Source organism: Strix uralensis, chromosome 2 (assembly GCF_047716275.1).
Source record: "Strix uralensis isolate ZFMK-TIS-50842 chromosome 2, bStrUra1, whole genome shotgun sequence".
NCBI classification, from domain to species: Eukaryota; Metazoa; Chordata; class Aves; order Strigiformes; family Strigidae; genus Strix; species Strix uralensis.
Window position 1 is genome coordinate 2,015,471 of NC_133973.1, and position 21,113 is coordinate 2,036,583.

General features: G+C 47.0%; 1 protein-coding gene across 2 annotated transcripts; it reads left to right on the forward strand.

The window, feature by feature from the left end:
* Positions 1-1,694: 1,694 nt before the first annotated feature.
* LOC141936015 (phospholipase A2-like) lies at positions 1,695-20,803 on the forward strand. 2 transcript variants are annotated; one of them, XM_074852753.1, is made up of 6 exons: positions 1,695-1,818; positions 3,336-5,214; positions 5,305-5,440; positions 11,522-11,687; positions 17,331-17,437; positions 20,569-20,803. In XM_074852753.1, exons 2-6 carry the CDS (start codon positions 5,167-5,169, stop codon positions 20,730-20,732), a joined length of 621 nt encoding a protein of 206 aa, XP_074708854.1. In that variant the 5' UTR covers positions 1,695-1,818; positions 3,336-5,166; the 3' UTR covers positions 20,733-20,803. The 2 variants fall into 2 exon arrangements, with proteins under 2 accessions (XP_074708854.1, XP_074708860.1); XM_074852759.1 differs by lacking the exons at positions 1,695-1,818; positions 3,336-5,214; positions 5,305-5,440; positions 11,522-11,687 and adding an exon at positions 7,498-8,344.
* The last annotated feature ends 310 nt before the right edge of the window (positions 20,804-21,113 follow it).

Consider the following 21,113-nt stretch of genomic DNA (forward strand, 5'->3'; position numbering starts at 1 on the left):
GAAATATGATCTGATTTGGGGAAAAGCCACGATATTCTTACAATTTAGTGCCAAAAATTAGTATCAGCAGTTTGGATAGAATGCTCCCTTACCATGTTAAGAACACTAGTAACAGGACAGAGGGGTTGAAAATGCCCCTGGGGACTTGATTTAGGGAACATATGAACCCTCACAGCACAGTGGCTGTTATATTAGAATGTCATCTACCCTGAAAATTTGTCTGACTGTGAGGGCAACTGGTTGAATGACTCTTGTGTCTCCTAGAAGAAGCAAACAACAAAGCAAAACTACAATGTTTGAGGAAAAAATGCAACATCACGCGTGGCAGACCTGCTCATCACCAGGGCCCGTGACACAAGTCTGGAAAAGTCACCACAAAAAGCCCACGTGTCTGTAGCTCTTGTCATATGGTCATATGTTGCCTGCCCAACAGCAGAGTTTGAGAACCAAACAAATCTATGTCCTCAGCCCAAGAGAAGTGGGAGTAAATATCAGTTGAGCCACCTGTGAGCTGATTTCCAGGCAGAAGCCAGGAAGAAACTGAGTAGGCAAAGAAGTGGCATGAGCTTTACCAGTGTTCACGCCTGTTCTTCTGACTGGAGAAAAGAGAAGCCTCCTCATCTCGTGTGTCCCAAAATACCACTGTGGATTGAGTGTCCAATATAGCATCGCTTATGAAGATATTAAAACCTTCAATAAATCTTACCTTAGAGAGTTCAGGAGCTGATTGCAACACGGAATGAGAAGAATGTCTTCGGGCAGAGATGGATGCTGCTTATTGTGCAAATATGACTGTGGCAGAGATCAGGGACTTGATGTCCAGTGGGATATGTGCACGGGGACAAGATACAAAAAGAGACAGTGAAAATACACAACTTCCAAGCGTATGATGGAGCAAACTGTGGGAAAATGCACTGAAGTTGAATGTGGCCATTTTTAACTAGGGCTATAGAGAGTTGACCTACTCTTTGCTGCCCAGCCTAGAAGGCCAAACACCCTACATGAATTTACCCACTTCTTTATCATTGCAGATCTTTTTCCTGCTAACTACACAAACATTCTTACTGTAGACCGTTTCTTGGTGTGCTGGGAACTGGGTAAACTCCTGAACTCCCAAGTGGTAACTGGCATCCATGAAGTGATAAGGCATTTTAGCAGTCACAGCCTGATACCTCATTCCGCCACGTCACAACCAACAACATTCTAATGATAAATTAGCACTTAAAAATATAATTACGCTATCTATCTCCTTCAGCATGGTCCTGTAAGTACTAGGACTGATACAAGAAACAGGCAGGAGAGCCAGGTAAAGGTTGGAATTTTCCTATGCTTGTAAGAGGAAGACTACATGAAATCGTAACAAAAAGGTCTCATCAGGATTATTTGCTGATGAACACAAAAGAGGCAGTTTTACTGGGAGTTGAGGAGATCTCGATGGGGCTGGGAGCTTCCCGTGTTCCTCACTGTGGCTTGAGGGCTGTTGGTCACACAAGGCACTAAGCTATTCAGCATTCAGAGCACAGCAGCATCCAGCCCTCACCTAACCTGTCCTCAAGAGCAAAGGTACAGGCTTTGATCAGATAAATCCTTGTCATGTAAGGAAGAAAAGGACTGGCACTGAACCACAAATGTGGTAATTTACCCACGACAAGCAGAAAGCCTGAAGAGGAGATGTAGGACACGCAGCATGCCCTCAGCTGGGGGCTGGGCAGACAGGAGAGAAACACAAACCAGCTCAGTGACCACAGTGACCAACTCAGAGTGCTGCCAACCCAGCAGAACAAATTGCAGAGCCATTTCCTCTCTTCTTCCTGAAAGGTGGAGCTCTTTTCTCTGACCTTATGTTTTTTCCTTTTCTTTTTTTCCAAACCTTTTAATATACCAAGTATGAAACCCAGAAGACAACAATTTCCACAGCAGTGAAGAGGTGATGAGTCACGAAACAAAAACAAAGTAGTGGTAGTAGTAGTGGAGTGTTGGTGCAGGGGTGTCTACATGTATACAAAGAGAGAGGTTTTGAAGGGCCTGTGGAAGGATATTAACTGTCTAAGTTAGAGTATTTGCATTTAGGCTTGGTAATTCAGATTGTGATTGGGGAGATAGTAAAGAAGAGTTTCCCAATAGGGTACTTTAATCAATATAAGCTTGGTCGTATGTCTCTGTGTGGGTTAACAAAACCCTGGTCTGATGAAGAGCAGAGGGTTTCCAGGAATGCTTAAAAACTTGCCATGCGCAGTGCTGGTTGATGTTAAGAGAAGAGAGCAGCTAAACCCTTGTTCTCCAGTCTCTCTTCTAATAAATCTGCAGCAGTAACCTTTAGCTCATGGCCAACCTTCAACAGGGCTACAGGCAAGCAGATTATGAATCATCACAGCAATACCTTCAGGGAATGCTTGATTTCACATTTCCTGTAGGAGTAGCAACACCACCTAAAGTTTAGCCCATTATTGGCTTTATATACTCGGATATCAAGCATAAAAGGACACTAGTCTGCACACTGGTTGCATCCTAATAAAGCAGTCTGGATAATGGAGCGGAGGTAGTGTAACATATATCCTCTTTTCTTCAGGGAGTCTCTAATCGCCCGTCCTCTTAGAAGTGGAATATTCAGAGCTCCCAAGTGCTCCATGATCTAGACAGGACCAACTGGTGTTATGAATGGAGGCCTTAAATAAAAAAGCACTTTTCTGTCTCTGTAGGTACCTTGAGACAGTACCGGCGTGAGTCTTCAAGCTATTCATGATGTTGTCGGTGAAAGTGGTAGGTTGGACAAAAGGTGGAAGGAGAGAGATGTGAGATGGCAAGTGCAGAAGCAGTTGAAAAGAGGAAAATGAAGCCTGAACAATGGGGAAATGAGAAGCTAAAGCAGACAGCATTTGGAGGAGATGACCCAGTGCATACAGGCTGCGTGGATCGGCAGCACTGGAGTATACTGGCAGAGCTGTGTGAAGGTGGTGGTCTAGAGTAGTCAGGGTTGAAATGTACTTGCAAAGGTGGACTGAGAATTTTACGTGCTCCTGACCTGTGTTACACCTTCCCCACCCCGGCCATCCCTTCCGCCGTCTCCCAGAAGGAGCTATGAACACACCTCTGTTTACATTTTAGCTTTATAACTAGAAACGAAAAATGTAATTTTGCTCTGTTGAAGGCTGCCCATTAATTTAAACAACAGACTTCAAAACACCAACACATCAAAACAACTATTTTTGTGGGCTTCAGAGTCTTCATGAGGATCATGAATCTTGGTGTCTGGTACCATGGGTCTTCCAGGTTTGTTTCTGGCAGGGGTTCTTGTTAAATAGACACAGGCATTTATTTTAGCCATTCCTTTTCAGGGAACTCAGAGCATTTCAGGAACTTGTCTGGAATCTTAGAGTGTACGTTCATCTTCGTGTGTGTGTGTTCCCTGGGCTTCCTGTCAGATGAAGCAGCCCAGCCTCTTGGTGGATCTCATAACCTAAGGCGGTGATGGCAGCGTTCTCCACACTACCAGGGCATGCTGCATTCCTGATGTCCTGGCTACCTGTGGCCAAGGGACATTGCAGTCTTGAAAATCTCTTCAGAGTCATGGCCCCGTTGCCCTGGCAGATGGTTATGTGACGTCCACCGAAGCCCGACGGTTTCTGGATGTTCCCGAGAGAACAGCAAAACGACTGTGTGCTCTGCAGCAAAAGGGGCAGACCAAACTTCTGAAGGCCTCAGCATAACAAATGGTGTCACTAGCACTTGGGATAAGAAGACTGTTAAAGTCAGAAAAACCTTGATGTTTCTAGTGACGAGAGAATGAGGCGGCTGGGCCTGTCCCTCCCTGCAGTGACTGCGCTCCCTCACAGCCTCTCGCCACTTAATGAGAAAGCAGGAGGACAACGAGGGGGCACCTGCACCCCATCTCCCTTCCATGGGTTGTGTCTCCTCTCCCCATGCCTTGGGGCAGGGATACGTGAAGGGATGTGGCTCTGAGTGTCGTGTGTTACGAACGGAGCTGGAGTGCTCGCAGATGCTCCCGAGGGCTGGAGGCAGCTGTGAGGAGGGACGGGCAGCCTGCCGGCGTGGAGGAGCTCTTCCCTAGCATGTGACCCCCAATGTTTACCCCACATCCAGTGATGTTAATAAGGCAGAAGCTACCACTCCCTCAGCATCTCACATCACCCACCTGCTTCAACTAGCTATCATTTCCTTTCTCCCAAGCACAGAACTCATTCCAGCCTTCCTTCCAGCAGCGTTTTATGTGTAGACCACAAGGTCCACTTCTTCATGGGAGGAGTGCAAGCAAGTGTGCAGAAGGGGAAGATTTTATGTAGAAATGACTTCAGAGGGGAAGGTCCCCCACGGTCAGCTCAGGAGACAGCACCTTCTGAGACTGTGCTGGGAGAAAACTGCAACAGCAAAAGCCTGAGAGAGGTGGCCTTACTCCTTCATCCCATGAGGTGTATGTGTGTGTGAGACTGACTACAGACAAAAACAGGCACTGGCTTTGAGAGGGTGTGGCAGGCTGGAGCCATCCAGCTTCACTAATTCAAAACCACCACCATTAAGATGAGACCCGGCACACAGCAGCAGTGAAGCTCAAGGAGAGACACCCTGGACACCCCCAAACCAGGAGCCACTTTTAAAACTTTCCTTTTGGGGATCAGTTATAAACTGGAAATAATAATGTTGTCTTTCCTCATCAAAGTTTGTATCATCACTAAAGCACGGACAGACCTTCCATGCAAGACAATATTAAATAAGACTGCTTACTTATTGTGTTGCTATATTAACTCTATTGTTTCTGTAACTGATTATGTCACCACAAATCATGTAGCAGTCTTAGATTTATTTTTTTTTTCCTCTGGACAGGTAATGGGGAGTTTGTTTCTCTCTAGAACTGATTTTCTCTTCTAACTCCCACTACCCAAACTGCCATTCTGTATCCTTGAGTGTCTTTAGTCATCCTTCTAGAAACCAGTCTTGGGGGGGGGGGGGGGGCAGTTCCTTTAGGGAACCTCTAACACCCATTGTATTGCAAGAAAGCTTCCTCTGCCCCTCCTAGGAAAAACCCTCGGCCTGGGCAGCAAAAGCATCGCTGAATCTGCTGGTGCTGAGCAGAGACCTCTTCTTGTGGTTGGTGGTGACATCCACAGCGATGGCTGGGTATTTCATTTGAGGAAGAACAGCCTCTATGGGATGAAGGACAGCCCGATTTCTACAGGAAGATCTGACATCTTGAACCTGGTAGGATAAACACTGTTAAAAACTGTGGAGTCCTTATAAATTCTCCCCTTCAACTGAAGACTTTTCCCTAATAGTGTCTTTCAACAACAGGAAGGCTCAAAGTCAGTTTGTTGTGCGTGCCGTTTCGGGGAGGCAGTAGTCTGTACAGCTGAGTTTGCTGAGACAATATGCAACTCCCTCGTGCGCTGCCTTGTGCTACTGCAAGTGAGAAATGGAGCTCAAGCAGGTAACATGCAAATGCACGTGAAGGGGTGGGATCAGGGAATGCATTTTGTTTCCCTAAAGAGTAGTAAAAATGCCCTCATGACCCCAGTGCACTTGCCATAACATAGCAAGACCACAATTAGCACTTAATACTATTTAATACACTTAATACTATTTAATATGCTGCTTCATTTAGGCAACAGTAATCAATAACTGCACAGATAAGTGACAAACTTGACCAGTCGGCAGTGTGAAACAATCATAAGGAAACAATACATTAATTCTGCTGAATTTTAAGGCTGAATTTGGGCATCCTTCCCTGATATCCTGCAGAAGTCGTCTTCAAACATTGCAGATACATTTGGCTATCAAAGGAGTATGTATTTCTTTATTTTGTATTTATTGCTGAATGGGGGACAAAAAGCTCATCTATTATTTAGGGGCTGTGAGAAAGGGTAGAACAGAATTAATTTGTGGTCTGGAAATGTGTAATGCCTGTTTTGGTCAGGTTTGTAATTCAGGAAGGCTTTGAAAGGGACTGTTCAGTGTGAGGAGGAGAAGGCTGAGGGGAGACCTCATCACTCTCTACAGCTCCCTGAAAGGACATTGTAGAGAGGTTGGTGCTGGTCTCTTCTCACAGGTGATTAGTGACAGAACAAGAGGGAACGGCTTTAAACTGCAACAGGGGAGGTTCAGACTGGACATGAGGAAAAAATGTTTCCCAGAAAGAGTGGTCAGAGAGTGGAATAGGCTGCCCAGGGAGGGGGTGGAGTCCCCATCCCTGGGTGTGTTTAAGGGTCGTTTGGATGAGCTGTTGGGGGATGTGGTGTAGGGGAGAACTTTGTAGAGTAGGGCTGAGGGTTGGACTCGATGATCCCGAGGGGCTTTTCCAACCTGAATGATTCTGTGATATTACTGTGGAGTGGTTCTGAAAGGACGAGACTCAACACAGGTTTTTAAACCCAAAGGACTGATAAATCCAAGTCATAGAGTAGACACTTTTGGAACTTGAAGGCAGTTCCCTTGGGGACCCCGGGAATCCTGTAAAGCAGCTGCAGAGGTTCCTTACAACTTCCCTTTGGTCCCCACTTAAGAACGGAGCCCACCAGGTATCTGTCAAGGATGGAGCTTACTCTAACAAAGTGCCCTGTTCAGCCAGGTCCCCCACCGTGCTTCAAAGCCTGCCTTCTTCTTTGCACTTCCAATTTTGAGGACCTGCATCCACAGAGCCCTCGAATACAGCACACCCGCTCTCCAGCACCCTCCTTCCACAAACTTATATTCTTCAGGTTAAATATTAGCCAGCTTACGTACATAGGATTTGGCGTTATTATTTGAGTAAATGTGTTATTACTGAAGGGAGTTTCCGAGGGAGGAGGTATAAGCTGTGCAGCTCCTCCTGAGCCCCTCTGATGCTGCGGAGGAGCTGGGGCTGGAGCAGCTGGGTGAGCCGTGTGCTCCCCTCGCCCTCCTCCCTCCCCTTCTGCCAGCACACGGGCACCGTGGTGGGCAGGGGATTTTGGGCTCACAGTTGTCATGAGATTTGCCCAGTTCTGCCTTCTCCTTTGTCCTGTATCAAAGGCACCCGATATATATGCTCTATCTTGAAAACTTGCTCGGTGAAGAGTGCTGGCTGCTGCGGCGGGGCTGGTCTCAGCAGAAGGCAGCCCCATAAATGACTTGCTGCTGACCTTTGATTTGAGTACCAATATTTAGCAAGCAAATATTTAAAACCACGCCGTAAAGAAGGGAGGCACAGCTTTACCATGGGGAACTCAGGCAAGGGGTGCTGCTGAGAAGGAGCCAGGTTGTGCAAGGGGAAGGGGCAAGCAGCCTTCATCCCCTCCTCTCCCTCTCCCAACAGAGCAGCCAGCCCTGCCCATCAGGCCCACGCTGGGGAAGGGGCAGCTGCTTAGACCCCGCCAAGGTTGCTGTACCAAGCAAGGCAGGTGTTTAAAGCCCTGGAGTGCTGGGTGAAGTTGTTTCAACCTCAAAGGCCAAACAACCGTGGCCGTCCCTCCCGCTCACGCTGCCTGCTGCTCCGCACAAGCGGAGGCTGGCTGACAGGGTGGCCACCTCACCGATCCCTCTGCCCAGTGTGACCAGAGTGTGGCTGGCCCCGGGGGACTGTCCACAACCCCTGGTCTCTTGCCGTGGCTGGGGCCCTCATGCTGATGAGTCTTCAAGACATCAGGTCTCGGTCAGGTGCAGCAACAGGCTGAGAGGGTATTTTTCCCTTGGGAGTGGCGCAGAATTAGCTCTGTTGGTCAGTTTATAATTAGATACTTGCAGCTAACAGTATTCTTTCTGTTGGATTTTTATAGTTTTTTCTCTTCTTTTTTAAATGTGAAAAATAATCAGTCTTAAAATAATTTAAAAAAAAATAATTACCCTGGAAAGAGTGATCTATAAAAAGAGAAAATCCTTGCCACAGCAGCGAGCCCAAGCCACAGAAAGCCCAGTTGCAGGCTTCCCTTTTCCACAGCTCCTCAGAGGTTAACCAGGGTCTGTAAGCAAACAGCTTAAAGAAGGAGCCCAGCTTAGTGCCTGGGTGTCTCAGGCTGTCTCGGGGACCGCCAGCCTAATGCCCTTCCAGCAGCCCCTCCCTCCCAAAGGTGATGCTCAGCAAACAGAGCCAGCCCTCGCCCTCTCCCCACGCAGCAAGGAGCCCGCTGCGGGGACAGACTGGACACGGGCTGGGGCTCGGGGACATCGCGGGAGAGGGTGTTTCACTTCGGATGGGCTCAGAGCCATGTATATATAAGCCCTGGAGCAGCGGCCGGGGAGGATTGTTAAGCACACACCACACCTCGGCTTGGCAGCGTGGCGAGGCGCTGCCGGCTGTACCCGCGGCTGAACCCCACGTACGGGAGCGATCTGCCCATGGGCTCCCACCTGCTGCTGCTGCTGCTGCTGCTTCAGGCAGGTGAGTACCACCTCTCGGTGCCTCTACCTCCCCATGCCTCCCCCCATCCCGGGACGGCTTCTCCCCTCGCCGTCGGCTTCGCCGGCTTCGTGGCAGGTACCTCGGTGTGGTTTGGCCAAGTGAGGGATAAAAGCGCTGCTCAACTCTTTGCAACTTAATAGCGAGGGGCTGTGCAAGTGAGCTGCCTGCCCGCTTCGCTGCCCTGGTGGTTCACATAGCCGGGGCTCTATAAACACGGGACATTTTCTTTTTGAATAGTTTTCTGTTACAAAGTTGTCGGCGTCTGTGTTTCTTCATAGAAATACCCTCTTAAATACTCTTTTTTTTTCTAACAGCAACCATGGATTAAGCAGTTTTCAATTCATCTGAATTTAAAATAATAATAATTTTTAAAAAAAGCCTTTAAAAAAAGCCATAAATATCTGCTAACATAGAGAAACTACACACAGCGGCAACATGACACTAAACTGGCAGGTCTGAGGTTATACCTGCTGGACAGTTTTAAAATAAAACCCAAACCTTGCCTTAATCTACAGCAAAGGCAGCTCCTTTAAGCAGGAAATAGAAAGTGGAGGTTGTCAGACCCACCTCCACTCGCCTCCCTGCAGGTATGTCCTCTGCTAAGGTGCCCCGTTAGTAATAGAACTAATGATTGAACATGCTCCTAATGGGAGATGTGGCTAAATGCTGGCTGCTGTGGAGACTCAGGCTTTTCCAAGGCTTTCCCAGCTGCGTTGGCTTGGCTGCCCAGTGTAGAAAAAGCAATTTCAGTTCTTGGTCAAGTTATTAGCTGAGCACCTGAATATTGAAATGTGCTTGCTGGGGCTGATGTTTCAGCTGCAGCGATCCACCATCAGCTCAAAACCCAGCCAGCTTTCAAAGAACGAAACAGGAACATCAGAGGCTGCCTGGATGTCCACGTTATTTCAAGCTCTTGCGGAGCACGCAGCCCTAAGCACACTAATTGATTCTTTGGGGCTCAATTCCCTTTGGGGCTTTCTCTCTGCTTTCATGAGCAGCTCTGCGCTGTAATTACAGTTCCTTGATCCTCAGAGATATCCCCAAAAGAAGAATGGCCTTTCTTCTTCTGGGTGAGGTGCAGTTACCTTACACCAGCCTCTGCCGTTTTCAGCCAGTGGCCAGCAGACCAAGTCCAGCTGAGTCCTGGCTTAAGAGGTCAGCGAAAGACAGCAAAAAAAAAAGGCAAGCTGCTCATCAGGAGGCCTGAATGCCTACAAAGAAGTTTTTGTCTTCATTGGAACATTTTCAGGGCCTGCATGCTGCAACAGGTTGAAAAAGCATGATTTTTAACCCAAAATCCAGAGCAGCTCACTGCTTGTGATTTCTCCTGGGGTGCCTGAGAGCAGAGCCCCCTTCTAACTCCAGAGCCCCACTGTTTAGAGAAGGGAAATAGGTCGTCTCTTTAGTTTCGAATAACACCCGTCTAATGTGTTTTTAGCACAAAACCCGAACACTCAAGTAGTGTTTAGGTGAACAGCGCGGTTACTTTTTCAGGAATGTGCTTTTAATCCCCGAGGAATGCCCCGGGAAGCAGAAGGAGGCTGTGTGGAAACCCCAATTGCCAGGACAGCCCGAGGTGCCGATCGCCATGGCGGGGGGGAAATGGTGGAGGGCAACACTCTTTCCTGCTGGGGGCTTGGGCTGCAGAGAAGGAGCAAAGCCCTGCCTTGACCTTCATGGGGAGAGACCCTCCTTGTCCTTGCCTTGGGGTTTGGATCAGGCTAGGAGCGGGAGCCAGCCCAGGAGATGCAGGGAGAGGCCCAAGCAAGGGGATTAGGTTTTAAAAGGAAAGCAACTGTTTTAATAATAGTATTGAGTCCTCGGGTGGTTTAGGGGATTAATTAGTCTGTGTTTACACAGCACTTTGAAGAGGTCAAGCGTGCTGCAATAGCCGGGGGCAGGTGGCAACTTCGGTGGCGGGTTCCCAGCTCCCAGGCATCACCTCCTTCTCCATCCAAGTGTGCCACCAAGTGTCCCCGTCTCTGCAGGCTTTTCTTTTCAGAGTGGCTGTGCACGGGTGGGACGAGCAGATGGGTTAGAGGGTCAGTCTGAGGGGTTTGGTGCTACGGCTGAGTAGCTTTGCCGTGCACCATAGCACAGTGCAAAGCTTGGTCCTTCACAGTAAACCCAGGCAAGAGATACTCCAATCTGTGACCATCGTTAACATGGTGAGCATCAGTGTTTGCAGCTGAGCATCACAGGGGTTTGGCTGTTAGGGGTAGGGTACTCTTGGTTTCCGTAACAGTTACTGAAAGGTAGAGCGTGTGGTTTCTAAAAAAACAGCGAATCAACATGTGAAATCACAACACTGTTTGGAAGACCTGTAACTCAAAAAACCCCAGACGGGTTTGGGTGGCCATCCACCCACTTCAGCTGACACAGAGCTCCTTATTTTTTTCCACATTAATGCAGCCAACCTGATGTTATGACTTAAATGGAATGTAATAACAGAAGCGGATGTAAGTGTTGCCAGCATTTCCAAACACTCAAAGCCGATATACATACATCTTGGCTAACGTGGGCGTCCTATCCTTGACAAAGTATACCTTACAGGTTCAGGGGCTTGTGGCTATCCCTCTACACAAATTAATAGTACTGTCAGCTTTTTGCCATCTGGAGAATGGGTTAAAATATCCTGAATAATAGAGGAAACGTGGATAATATAAGATATCTTGGGCAACATAGAAGCCTCTTTTTTTTTCTGTAGAGCCCAGGTTAGGTCTAGTTGTGTGCTTGTCCTCTGCTGCTTCACATCTCACTTAGGGGGACCACAGCGTAGCTGTAAGCTTTCCCAGGTTTGGGAGCTCTGGGGTGCAGTGAAGCCCAGCTGGCACGACGTGCAAAACCAGGCAGCCTTCTCCCAGGTGCAATATAGCTGCAATCATCCGCTAGCACACCAAAGCTAGTAAGTCTTGCTTGAATTGAGCTCTCTCTGCAGAAATAGCCTGCTTGGGTATTTCTGAATCTGCCTCCTGGTCATCCCAGGCCTCAAGTAAGGGCCCTGCAGAGAGTCCCCTTTGCAGGCTGAATCTCATATCTAATTCAATTGTTAAGGCTGCACCCAACCAACCAGTCAAAACCAATAAAGTCCCCCTTTAAGGAGTTTAGTGTCAGGTGTGTTTAATCCTTGTGTGTAGCCATGTCCTGTCTTTGCAGTTTGGAAGGGTGCTCCGGGAAAATCCCATTCACTGCACACCCGAGGAATCGTTGAATTGGCAGGAGCTATATCGTGTGGCACGGGACGGTCTCCCTTGGCATATATTGGCTATGGATGCTACTGCGGACTGGGAGGACAAGGCTGGCCTAAAGATAAAACAGACTGGTAAGAAGAACCTCAGCTATGCATCCAGAAGCGGTGCAGATCTCCCCACTCTTCCCTGTTCATACTCCTGTGCCTCCATGGGCCCGTTACTGCCTTGAGGAGGGGGGATTTAGTCTGTATGAACAGCACTGGGGAATTGTGAGTGAGGACCCACGTATCACCTGGGGTTTCAGTGAGGGTTTAACCACCTTCTGAATGAGAGCAGAGCTCTTGGGACCTGGTAGTCTGTGAGGTGGAGGGAGAAGGAGGAACCAGGGTATGATTTCATGAAATAGCTGCATGTTTGTTCATGGATAGCAAGCCCTGCCTGAAAAAAAAAGGGGACTGACCAAGGTATTTGGAGAGTTATTTCACTCAGGTCCTGAAAATGGCAGCGATGGGAATATCACTGTTTATCCTGTGGAAGAAATCCAGACCATTGCAAGGAGTCATCAAACCTGTTGCCCTCATTGCCTGTTAGTTCACACTGAATCAAGGAAGAACAACAATAAGGGAGAGCATGGTGTTATTTCCCCTCCTCTTTGTTAGTGGGGAAGATGCTGCTTGTTATTCCCAAGGCTAAAAGCAATTAGTCTAGGAAGTGTTGCAGTCAAAGGTTTCTTTCTTGTACTTTGCAGTTAGCATACATGTAAATCTTGAGCATGATGGACCCTTGTGTGCTCCTGAGCCTTTTATTTGCAGACTTGTCTGGTTTTAAACATCAAAGACAGAGCACACAGGTCTATTTGTTTATCTACAGTCAACAGGCCAGGTGCTACCGATAGGCAGGAGTGAAGGCAGGAGTGAAGGCAGCGTGCAGCTCACTGGGAAGGAAACTGAGCTTTGCAGAGTATCCAGCCATTGGAGACATTTTACACTGCTACAAAACCAAACTTTTGCTGAATCAGCAGGACAGAAAAAGGGAAAAAAGGAGGAAAAGATGCCAACATTAAAAGCCAACTCCTCTGTGGGCATAAAAGAGCAAGTGTCCCCTAAAACTAGCGGAGATGTCTTCATTAATGCAGAGAGACATTTCACTCCCAAAGCCCTCTCTTCACATCCCTGGTTTGTACCTATGAAACATTTAGTCTATGAAACAGTCAATACAGGACTTGCAAATAATGAGTAACTGCCTACAAAGTGTCATAGCTTTCAGGTGTAGAGACTTCTTTTAATCTTTAGTAATACTTCTTGACCTGCTTATCACCACCTACAGCAGTGTCTGTAAATGTATTTATTATTTTTGTTATCAACTCTCGTAATCAGTCTTTAAATAAGTCTTTAAAGTAAAACATGACTTCATTAATTTGGAGTATTTCTTTTACCGAAGGGCTGGGTGGAGGAGTCACCTAAAAGCTGTCTTCCATAGATGTTAGGTGACCCCCAATTTTAAGTGACTCTGGGAGATATGAGTGGTCAGCATTACTGAAAAAGAGACACAGAGTAAAATATGGCCACGTGTTTGTCAGCCGGTGTTTCTACCACTGTTTTATTTCCATGGGATGTGGATTTTATCCTAACGGCAGAAAATTAGACTCTGCAACTGGAAATGCCTCACAATACCGGATAGTTTGTAAAGAGGAAGCTTGATCATTTAAGTGCATCCATTATTATTCCTTAGCTGCAGTGCTTGGCTGCAAAAAAAGCCCCCCAGAAACATTGTTAGTTAGGTTCTTAGGCTGCAAGAATCGGCAATGCCCCTACTAGATTTAACCCTAAAATTTTCCAATTTATGTTTCCTAAAGGAATCTTCTGATATCTGTTACTGAGAACTGCTGCAAAAATCAGTGTGGTTGAATACCCTATGCCCATCAAAGCGACCACATTATTTCCCATATTTGCCATTCTAAAAACCAGAGAAGCAGAGTAGTAAAACTACTGGCCTTGAGTGACAAACACTGTTTGAAATGACTCACCCCTTTGACACCGCTGTGTTTGTTACTGAGACCCCTACAAAAGGAGTAATTTTCTTGTGAGTAATTCAATCTGTCTAGACAGGGCTAGAGTGCTTCTAAGCACCTCTCTTTTATGGGAAGAGCAAAAAAGCTGTGGAGTGGGTAATCCTTTTATAAGGTTTATTTCACACACTGTCTTTGATGTGGAGTTGTCAGTAATTACCTTTTCCCTTTGTTCCACTCTCACAGGCCCATCACTTAGAGACTAATGGCATCTCTTCCACATAAAGTCAATAGATTTGTTTCTCCTTCCCCTTCCTGTTCCTCTGGGTTGCTGCAGAACCCATTTTGTAACGCAGGACTGGAAGGTGCTCAGCAACTCCCTGAAAACACCAAATGCCATGAAAGGCAAGGTGGCATATATGGCTCAGTCCTGGCAAACTCATAAGGAAGAGTAAGATTTCCTCTCAGTTGCTGAGTTAAAGCAAGACAAAAGGACACACAGTGGTGGCTGTGCTGTTAACAGAAACGTTGTGACAAACACAACGTGACAAATTCTTACCTTAATGGCATTTGCTCAACGGCAGGGGTCTGGCCAGCTGATCCCTGAGGGCCAGCCGGAGCTGTCTGTAGCCATTAGGGCTGTCTCAGTAGCCCAGATGTGATGAATAGGTTGCTTACTAGCGAGAGGACACGGTTGTATTTGTTTTCCATACATGTTGACCAGTGCTCTGCCAGTGTTGGCTGACTGTTTGCGTTGGTCTAACCGAGCATCAGCAGGTTATTAAAAGCTTAACACCACGCTCTGACCCAGGTGCAGGAAAGGGTATTTCCAAACAGGATGGGACCATCAAAGGTGGCAAAGGACAAGGATAGGTTTCCTCACTCTTCAATCCCTGGCAGTTCTTGCAGAGCATCTGAAAGAGATGTTTGTAACATATGAGCCAAAGTCTTCTTGCTTTTTGTTGGTGTAAGCTATGTGTCACCCCTCTGCAGTCATGGGTATCATCAGGAGGAACTGGTGTAAGGGGAGGCAGAATTGTGCCCCAAATCCCGCAGTCCTGCAGAATTTATGCAATCCCCCTGATTTTGCCAAGCCACCTAAAGAGCATGAGTTCTCACAGCTAGGTAGCACACCTCTCTAGTGCTTATTTGCTCGTCCTGCCTGATTCACAGACCATTTTCATCCCCTCCAAGATTTGTTCTCACTTCTTTTCCTATCTCTTTTTGTGTTCATTCCCTCTGTCTCTCCCCGAAGAGCAATTTCATTCCCTTGGCCCGCAGGCTCCTAACTCCTCCCTTTGCCTATCTTTGTGTTGTTCCTCCTCCCCACACTCCTCCACTGCTGACACCAACTGATTTGACTGCTGAGCCACTCTTCAGACCTCACCCTACAATTTCTGCCACTCTGCCTCAGATCAGCCTGATTCGTGGCTCTCCACCATGGCCTCTTGTGCTCTGCGTCCCATATATGAGACATCCATGATGGGACTGCTCTGCCATTTACCTCCCTGAGGACGGATGAGGCTGTGCTGCAGCTTCAGGTATGCTAGCCAGGATGCCCTCGGCTACAGCAACTCCTCCAGATGCCACGTGTCCCAGTTGTAGCTCAGTGCTGTAGTCCATCCCAGTCGTATCATATGGGACATTGAATAGGGACTCATACGTTGGAGAAAGCTGGGACTTTCATACTTGCCCCAAGACTGTGAATTCTTCTCTCCTTTGGCCTTTCAATTCTAACATCTTCAGGACAAGTGCAGGAGTGAGGTGTTACTGAACCAACAAAGATCTGACCCACAACCTGTTACTGCCATCATGTCCAACAGAACTGGTTCCATGAGCTGAATAAGGTCTTCTCAATTACAGCAATTGCTGTAACTCCTCATGGGAAAACATCTTCTAGATATGTATATCCCATAGCGTTTAGTCCCATTCTGAAGTTCTTCGGAGGAGTTGACATGGAGGGAGATACTAGTCTGCTAATGCTAACTTACATTTCTAGGTTTCCCAAAGCAGGGAGTAGTGTGGTCGTAATCATCACACAGGTTTCATCTTTGCAAGCTGAGAAAAAAAAAGGCATTTAGTTCGCAGACTCAGCTGTGGGATGAAATTGCTACTTGAACTACTAAATTGGGAGCTCAGTCAGTAGGGAAAGCACACTGGACTAAATGCAGCTTCTGTGTAATCACAGGGGTTACTAGAAGGCTGAATTTGATCTGACTGGTCTGATTCTGTTGTCTCTTTCACATGATTCACCTGATCTAGTTCCAGTTCATTTTTTTAGAATTTGCATCAGTGGTGGATCTTCTTCTTTGCACTTCAAAAATCGTTGGGTTTTTTCCCTGGGCTTTATACCTCACACAGCCCACCAGCCCTCATATCCATAAACCAATTTCTAAAAAGGCAAAATCCTCCTGCAGCAGAGGGTGATGAAGTTCATGGTGTTCCTGAGCTCTTGGGTAAGGTACTGGCAGCTCCCAGTGGGTCTCCGGAGAAGCCCCACTTCCTGCACAAGCAACCTTTATCATTCTCTCAGGGTTTTTCCACTTTTCCAGAGGGATGGTGGGTCCCAGAGTGGATCACAGACTTTTCTTGGCTTTTCAGGTACACTGGCCTCAGGCCTTGAAGATAATGATCAAGGTCTTCAGCTGGATTTGGGCAGCCAGCACAGCCATGCTCCCTTTTGGCCTGCTCATCCACGTCTTGAAGACATTCACATCTAGGACTCAAGAGCTTCTCTAAAAGCTGTCTGCTCTTCATTTACCCCTAAGATCAGCCTGCCTCAATGCTTCCTGATTAGTAGAGCCGTTTCTCTGTAGAGTCCCAGTGATCTTGCTTCTGGAAATGCAGGAGCTCATTCCTCTCTGGCTCCAGCCTCTGACCTCGCATCTTTGCTCAACCAGCCTTCGCTATCTGGAAGAGAAACTCTCTAAGTGCTGAATCTTTTCTCATTGTATTTTGAGTCACTAAACTACCAGAATAAAATTCAAGTGGGGTCAAGTTTTCTATCAAGTTTTCTGAAGTAATAGATAGTGGGACTTACCTCACAATCTGTAGGACAGATATCATCAGCTGAGCTGGTCATCCTCAGCCCCCTCTATGGTCAATGAGAAGCAAGTGCACGTTCAAATGCAATGTTTTTCACCCACGTTAGATCTCTGCAGCATGATAATATGAACTGTGTCACAGACATGCATAAAAGCAGTATAGATCAATGCCTTAGATGGAGATCTTTACATTTAAGGATCTGAAGTTAACTGGTATGAATCCCATCATTGAGGCTGATGAGTTTGTAGCCAGCTCTCAGAAACTGGATGAGCCAAAGAGCACGTGGCAGATCCAGGTGAACTGAAGAGACGAAGCTGCTTGGTGATGCTGAGGAAGACAAAAAACATCCCCACTGCAAATTCTGAGATGGGTCTAAGCTGGTGAGCCATGGTCATGCACCTCATAGTAACACTTCAACTCCGTTTCAGTGAGTGGGGTTACCATGTGTTGACCACACCTGCCTTTCTGAGGGCAAAAGCTCACAGGAAGAAGCACACTGGTCATGGGAGAAAATACAGCATTAATGAGCTCCAGAGCCATATGAGCTTTCAAAGAGATGGCAGGATGCTTGGTTCATCAACAGACAATTTACTGACAGGCTGGGGCAAACACTGCTGTTGTAAGTGGTGTGTGAGTGGAGCACTCCTGGAGTATGTGCAAACACCCTGAGCAAAACATGCAGGATGCCTGAGCCCAAACTCTACCTTTTATTCTGTCCCAGGTGCTGCCACAGGCATGACTGCTGCTATGACAAGGCAGAGAAGGCAGGCTGCAGCCCCAAGGCGCAGCGGTACCAGTGGGCATGTGAGCAGAACGCCGTGCGGTGTGGTAAGGAAATGCTCGCTCGCCTTGGGTTTGTTCCACTCCCTCCTCTGCAGGGGCATAGGCCTACCTAAGAGTTTTGTGGGCTTCAGAAGTAGATCTGTGTATGCTGAGATGGTTTTAAAGCTGCTTTGGGCAATGTTTGTTCTCCGAGCTCTCTTTCCATGCTTTGCCTGGGTCACTAGGCTCGCCAGGAGTCCCCAGTTGGAGCTGGGAGGAAGGCTGGAGCCCCAGCATCACCCATCCCAGGCAACCTGAGTCCTCCCCAGGCTGAAGAGTGGGAGCAGGGGCCATGGAGCCAACAAGCCATCTCAGTTTGGCAGGGATGCAGGTGCCTCCCTGGAGGCTCTCTGTCTACCCACATTAAGCACACCTGCTCCTTGCCGACACCTTCCCAAAGCCGTGCAATGGTCTGCCTGTGACCATTGCTGCAGGCGTGGTCTTCCCGTGGCAGTTTTGGCCCTCCCTCCAGCGTCTCTCTTCAGGGTTTTACTTACCATTATAACTAGAGAAGAGCCACACTATTATGCATGTCTTTAAGACAGGTTAAATAGGGTGCCAGTCTGCATCTTTGCCTCATGTGGGACTCCAGCCTAAAGCCCGAGGGCTCCAGCAGAGATTTTGAAACTTGCAGAGTCGAATGCTCTCAAGTACCACAGGCACACAGCAAGTGTAAGCTGTGCTCAGCTCTACAGCTGGTACACAGTCAGGAAGGTCTTAGAATTGCACAGTCACAACCCGTCAGTGGCTCACACCAGTTTGTTTTGACAGACACCAGATGACTTGAGTCTTCAAATTTGTCACTTCTATTTCTATGTCTCCAAAAAGTCCCTGATGGTAAAATCCATTGTAGAACACTTCGGAAGTTTGAAAAGCAACACGTGAGAGTGAAAGTTGTCCCCGTACCATCAAAACTACTTACTTGAACATTAAAAAACTATTTCTACCTTGTCAGAAGACCATGTTCTACTGGTGCAGTCCTCAGCCTCTGCAGCAGCTGCGAATGTGCCAGCAGATACAGGATGTGGTACAACACATCTGCAGTTGCTCTTTTCCAAGTGCCAGAACAACCTATTAAACACAAAGTACTGGCTAAGGAATGTGTTGCTTTAACGTGTAACTGCTCTCCTTCCCACCTACCCGTATTTCCATAGCTGGCTGATGTTTTCTGCTAGCTATTTTGATATGAGAAAAAAAATCCTGTTTCTTTTTGCTGTGAAGGAACAATCCTAGCTGTGGATGTGAGAGGTACCATCGAGTCCATGAGACGTGCAATATATATCGTGCAGAGTGCACTGGGCTGCATTTGTTCCAACCTGGCTAACAAGCATTAGTTAAACCAATGCCATTAATTCCTTAACTAATGTCCAGGCAAGGCCTGAGGAGCATCCATCAACTGTTCAAAAGCCCTCAGCAGGCTTCACTTCCCCTGACATCCCCCATGGGGAGAAACAATAGAATGGGTTCTGAAGGCAAATTTCCTACCCTGGGCTACAGCACAGCAGGTTTTACTGAGGTGTGAAGGTCTAATGTCTGATCCATTCAAAACAAAAGGGGTGAAGAATTAAATTTCCAGGCATGCTTGCTGGGCCTAGGGTAGTGATGTCCAGAAACATTAGAAGCAGAACTGCTTGAACTGTCCCGTCTATGCAAGAGGAAATAAATGCCTGTTGCCTGGCACTGTATCATAAACACCGATATTTTCAGGTAAATTAAACAGAAACTCATTTTACCTGGGACTTCTCCTCCTTTTGCTACTATTAGACAGTTTTGTTCGTGGAATGAAAAAAATTGGCAAAAACATATTTTTCAGTCCTGATATGCCATCACATGTAGGTGAATTCCATTCGATAAATATCTGGAATATAGAAAAGGCTGTAAGTTGTGGGGGCTGGTCAAAAAACTCATTCTGCTCTAACAGAAATGACTGCCAGCCCAGACTCTTGTACTCACAGTAAACTGACAGTGGTTGGCACAGCACAGGAAGAACTCAAGGCTTAGAGGGCAACGAGAAAATCAGGCAGGACTGGTAGATAAGAAAAAAATTGACTTAATGCTGAGTCCTCATCGGTGGGACCCTTGAAACACTTTTCACTGGGAAACATGTGATTCTCTTCAGCAAAGCTTAAGAAATATGGTCTCTTCTTATTTATTAGACACAGGGTTGATCCAGCAAAGTCCACTGAAATCTGGAAAGATTCCTGCACTCTTTGCAGTTGGTTTTGGAGCAAAGCCCATGTGCACTGGCACAAAGTCACACTTTAAACTTTGCCTAGTGCAGGGTTTGGTGGATGTTAGATAATCCTCAAGTAAACAAGGCACTGTGCTTTGAAATAATATGAGCCCAACAACTGCATTTAAGCTGCCTATAGGTGAGATGGGGCTTATTAACCCCAAATCAGTCATCTGCAATGTAGCCACCTGATGGTGGCTACACTGATGTTCCTTATGGTCCTTGCCTAGTCACGTAGTTGTATAATTGCATTAGAAATAGTGCTGTATGTATGGTTTTGATCAGCTTCATTAGCTTCTGACTCATAAAAATCAGGTACCTGACCCTGCTGCGGAGTTCCTTGGCTCCTCTGCCATGATCAGAGCAACTCACGGAGCACCAGTGAAGGATGCCCTGTGGGTGCTTCTGTACACTCAGGTTTCCGAATGTCCCTCCAGGAGACTCTTCCTTTCAAAGCAGCATTTTTTTCTTTTGAAATTGGTCTGATGTGCAGAGGAAGGGGTTAAAAGCAAAGTTGACTGACTGAGGGAAGATGGAATATTTTTGGCTCATGCTAAGCTAAACTAATTTTCTTTTTTATCTTCGGCCACTGAACTAAAGCCCCATTGTTCACACAGCTCTAGAGGCGGGGAGCGGTCTGTGCCGGGCAAATTTTTATAACTATTGTCTATTTACATTTAGCTGCTACTTTCTGATGCTCTTGGTCACAGCTAAGGTCAGTTGGCAGAGACAGGAGAGGGGAGGGTCAGATCCACACACAACACAACATGTTGGTCCTTCTCCGTGCTCCCACAGCTCCTGTTCCCTAAGAATTGCTTTCTTAGGAAATTGTTCCTCTTAAAACTGTTTCTTGCCTTCATCCAATACAGAATCTCTCATCCTCCACCTACATTTTCTTTTGCAGATAACCTGACAGACCAGTGTGAAAAAATGGTGTGCCAGTGTGACCAAGAAGCAGCCAAGTGTTGGGGAGCAGCCCCGTACAACCCACACTTCATCCTTTGGCCAGACTTTTTATGTGGACAGACTCATCCCACCTGCCATTTCAGATATGGGGGAACAGAATAGTCTTTTTAGGACCTTTTTCCAACCCTTTGAATCTGAAGGTGCTGGAATAAAATTTTACCTGTTTTACCAGAGCTATCAACGGTGTGAGATAATTTCTATCAGGCCAGGGTTTATGGGGAAGAGAGACAGGGTAACATATATGCTGAAGTAAGGCTAAGACCCTGCTCTGACTGTGGCCTTTGCAGAAACAGAGGGTTTGGCCTGCAGTGCAGTGGGGACACATCACACGTCACCAAATGGCTTTTTTGTCCTTTCACATTGCCTGACCTTCAACCCTTCAACTCCCACACATTTGCACATGATCTGGAAAATATGTGGAGGCTTCTGCTGGACTGATTTGTTAAATAAATAAATAAATAAATAAAAAATTCCATATCTGTG

Bases quoted from the DNA above. Each gene is read 5' to 3' on its own strand.
- LOC141936015 (XM_074852753.1), top strand. From the start codon at position 5,167: ATGAAGGACAGCCCGATTTCTACAGGAAGATCTGACATCTTGAACCTG. The intron at 5,215-5,304 runs GTAGGATAAACA...TTTCAACAACAG, and splicing joins GATCTGACATCTTGAACCTG to GAAGGCTCAAAGTCAGTTTG. The intron at 5,441-11,521 runs GTAACATGCAAA...CTGTCTTTGCAG, and splicing joins GAGAAATGGAGCTCAAGCAG to TTTGGAAGGGTGCTCCGGGA.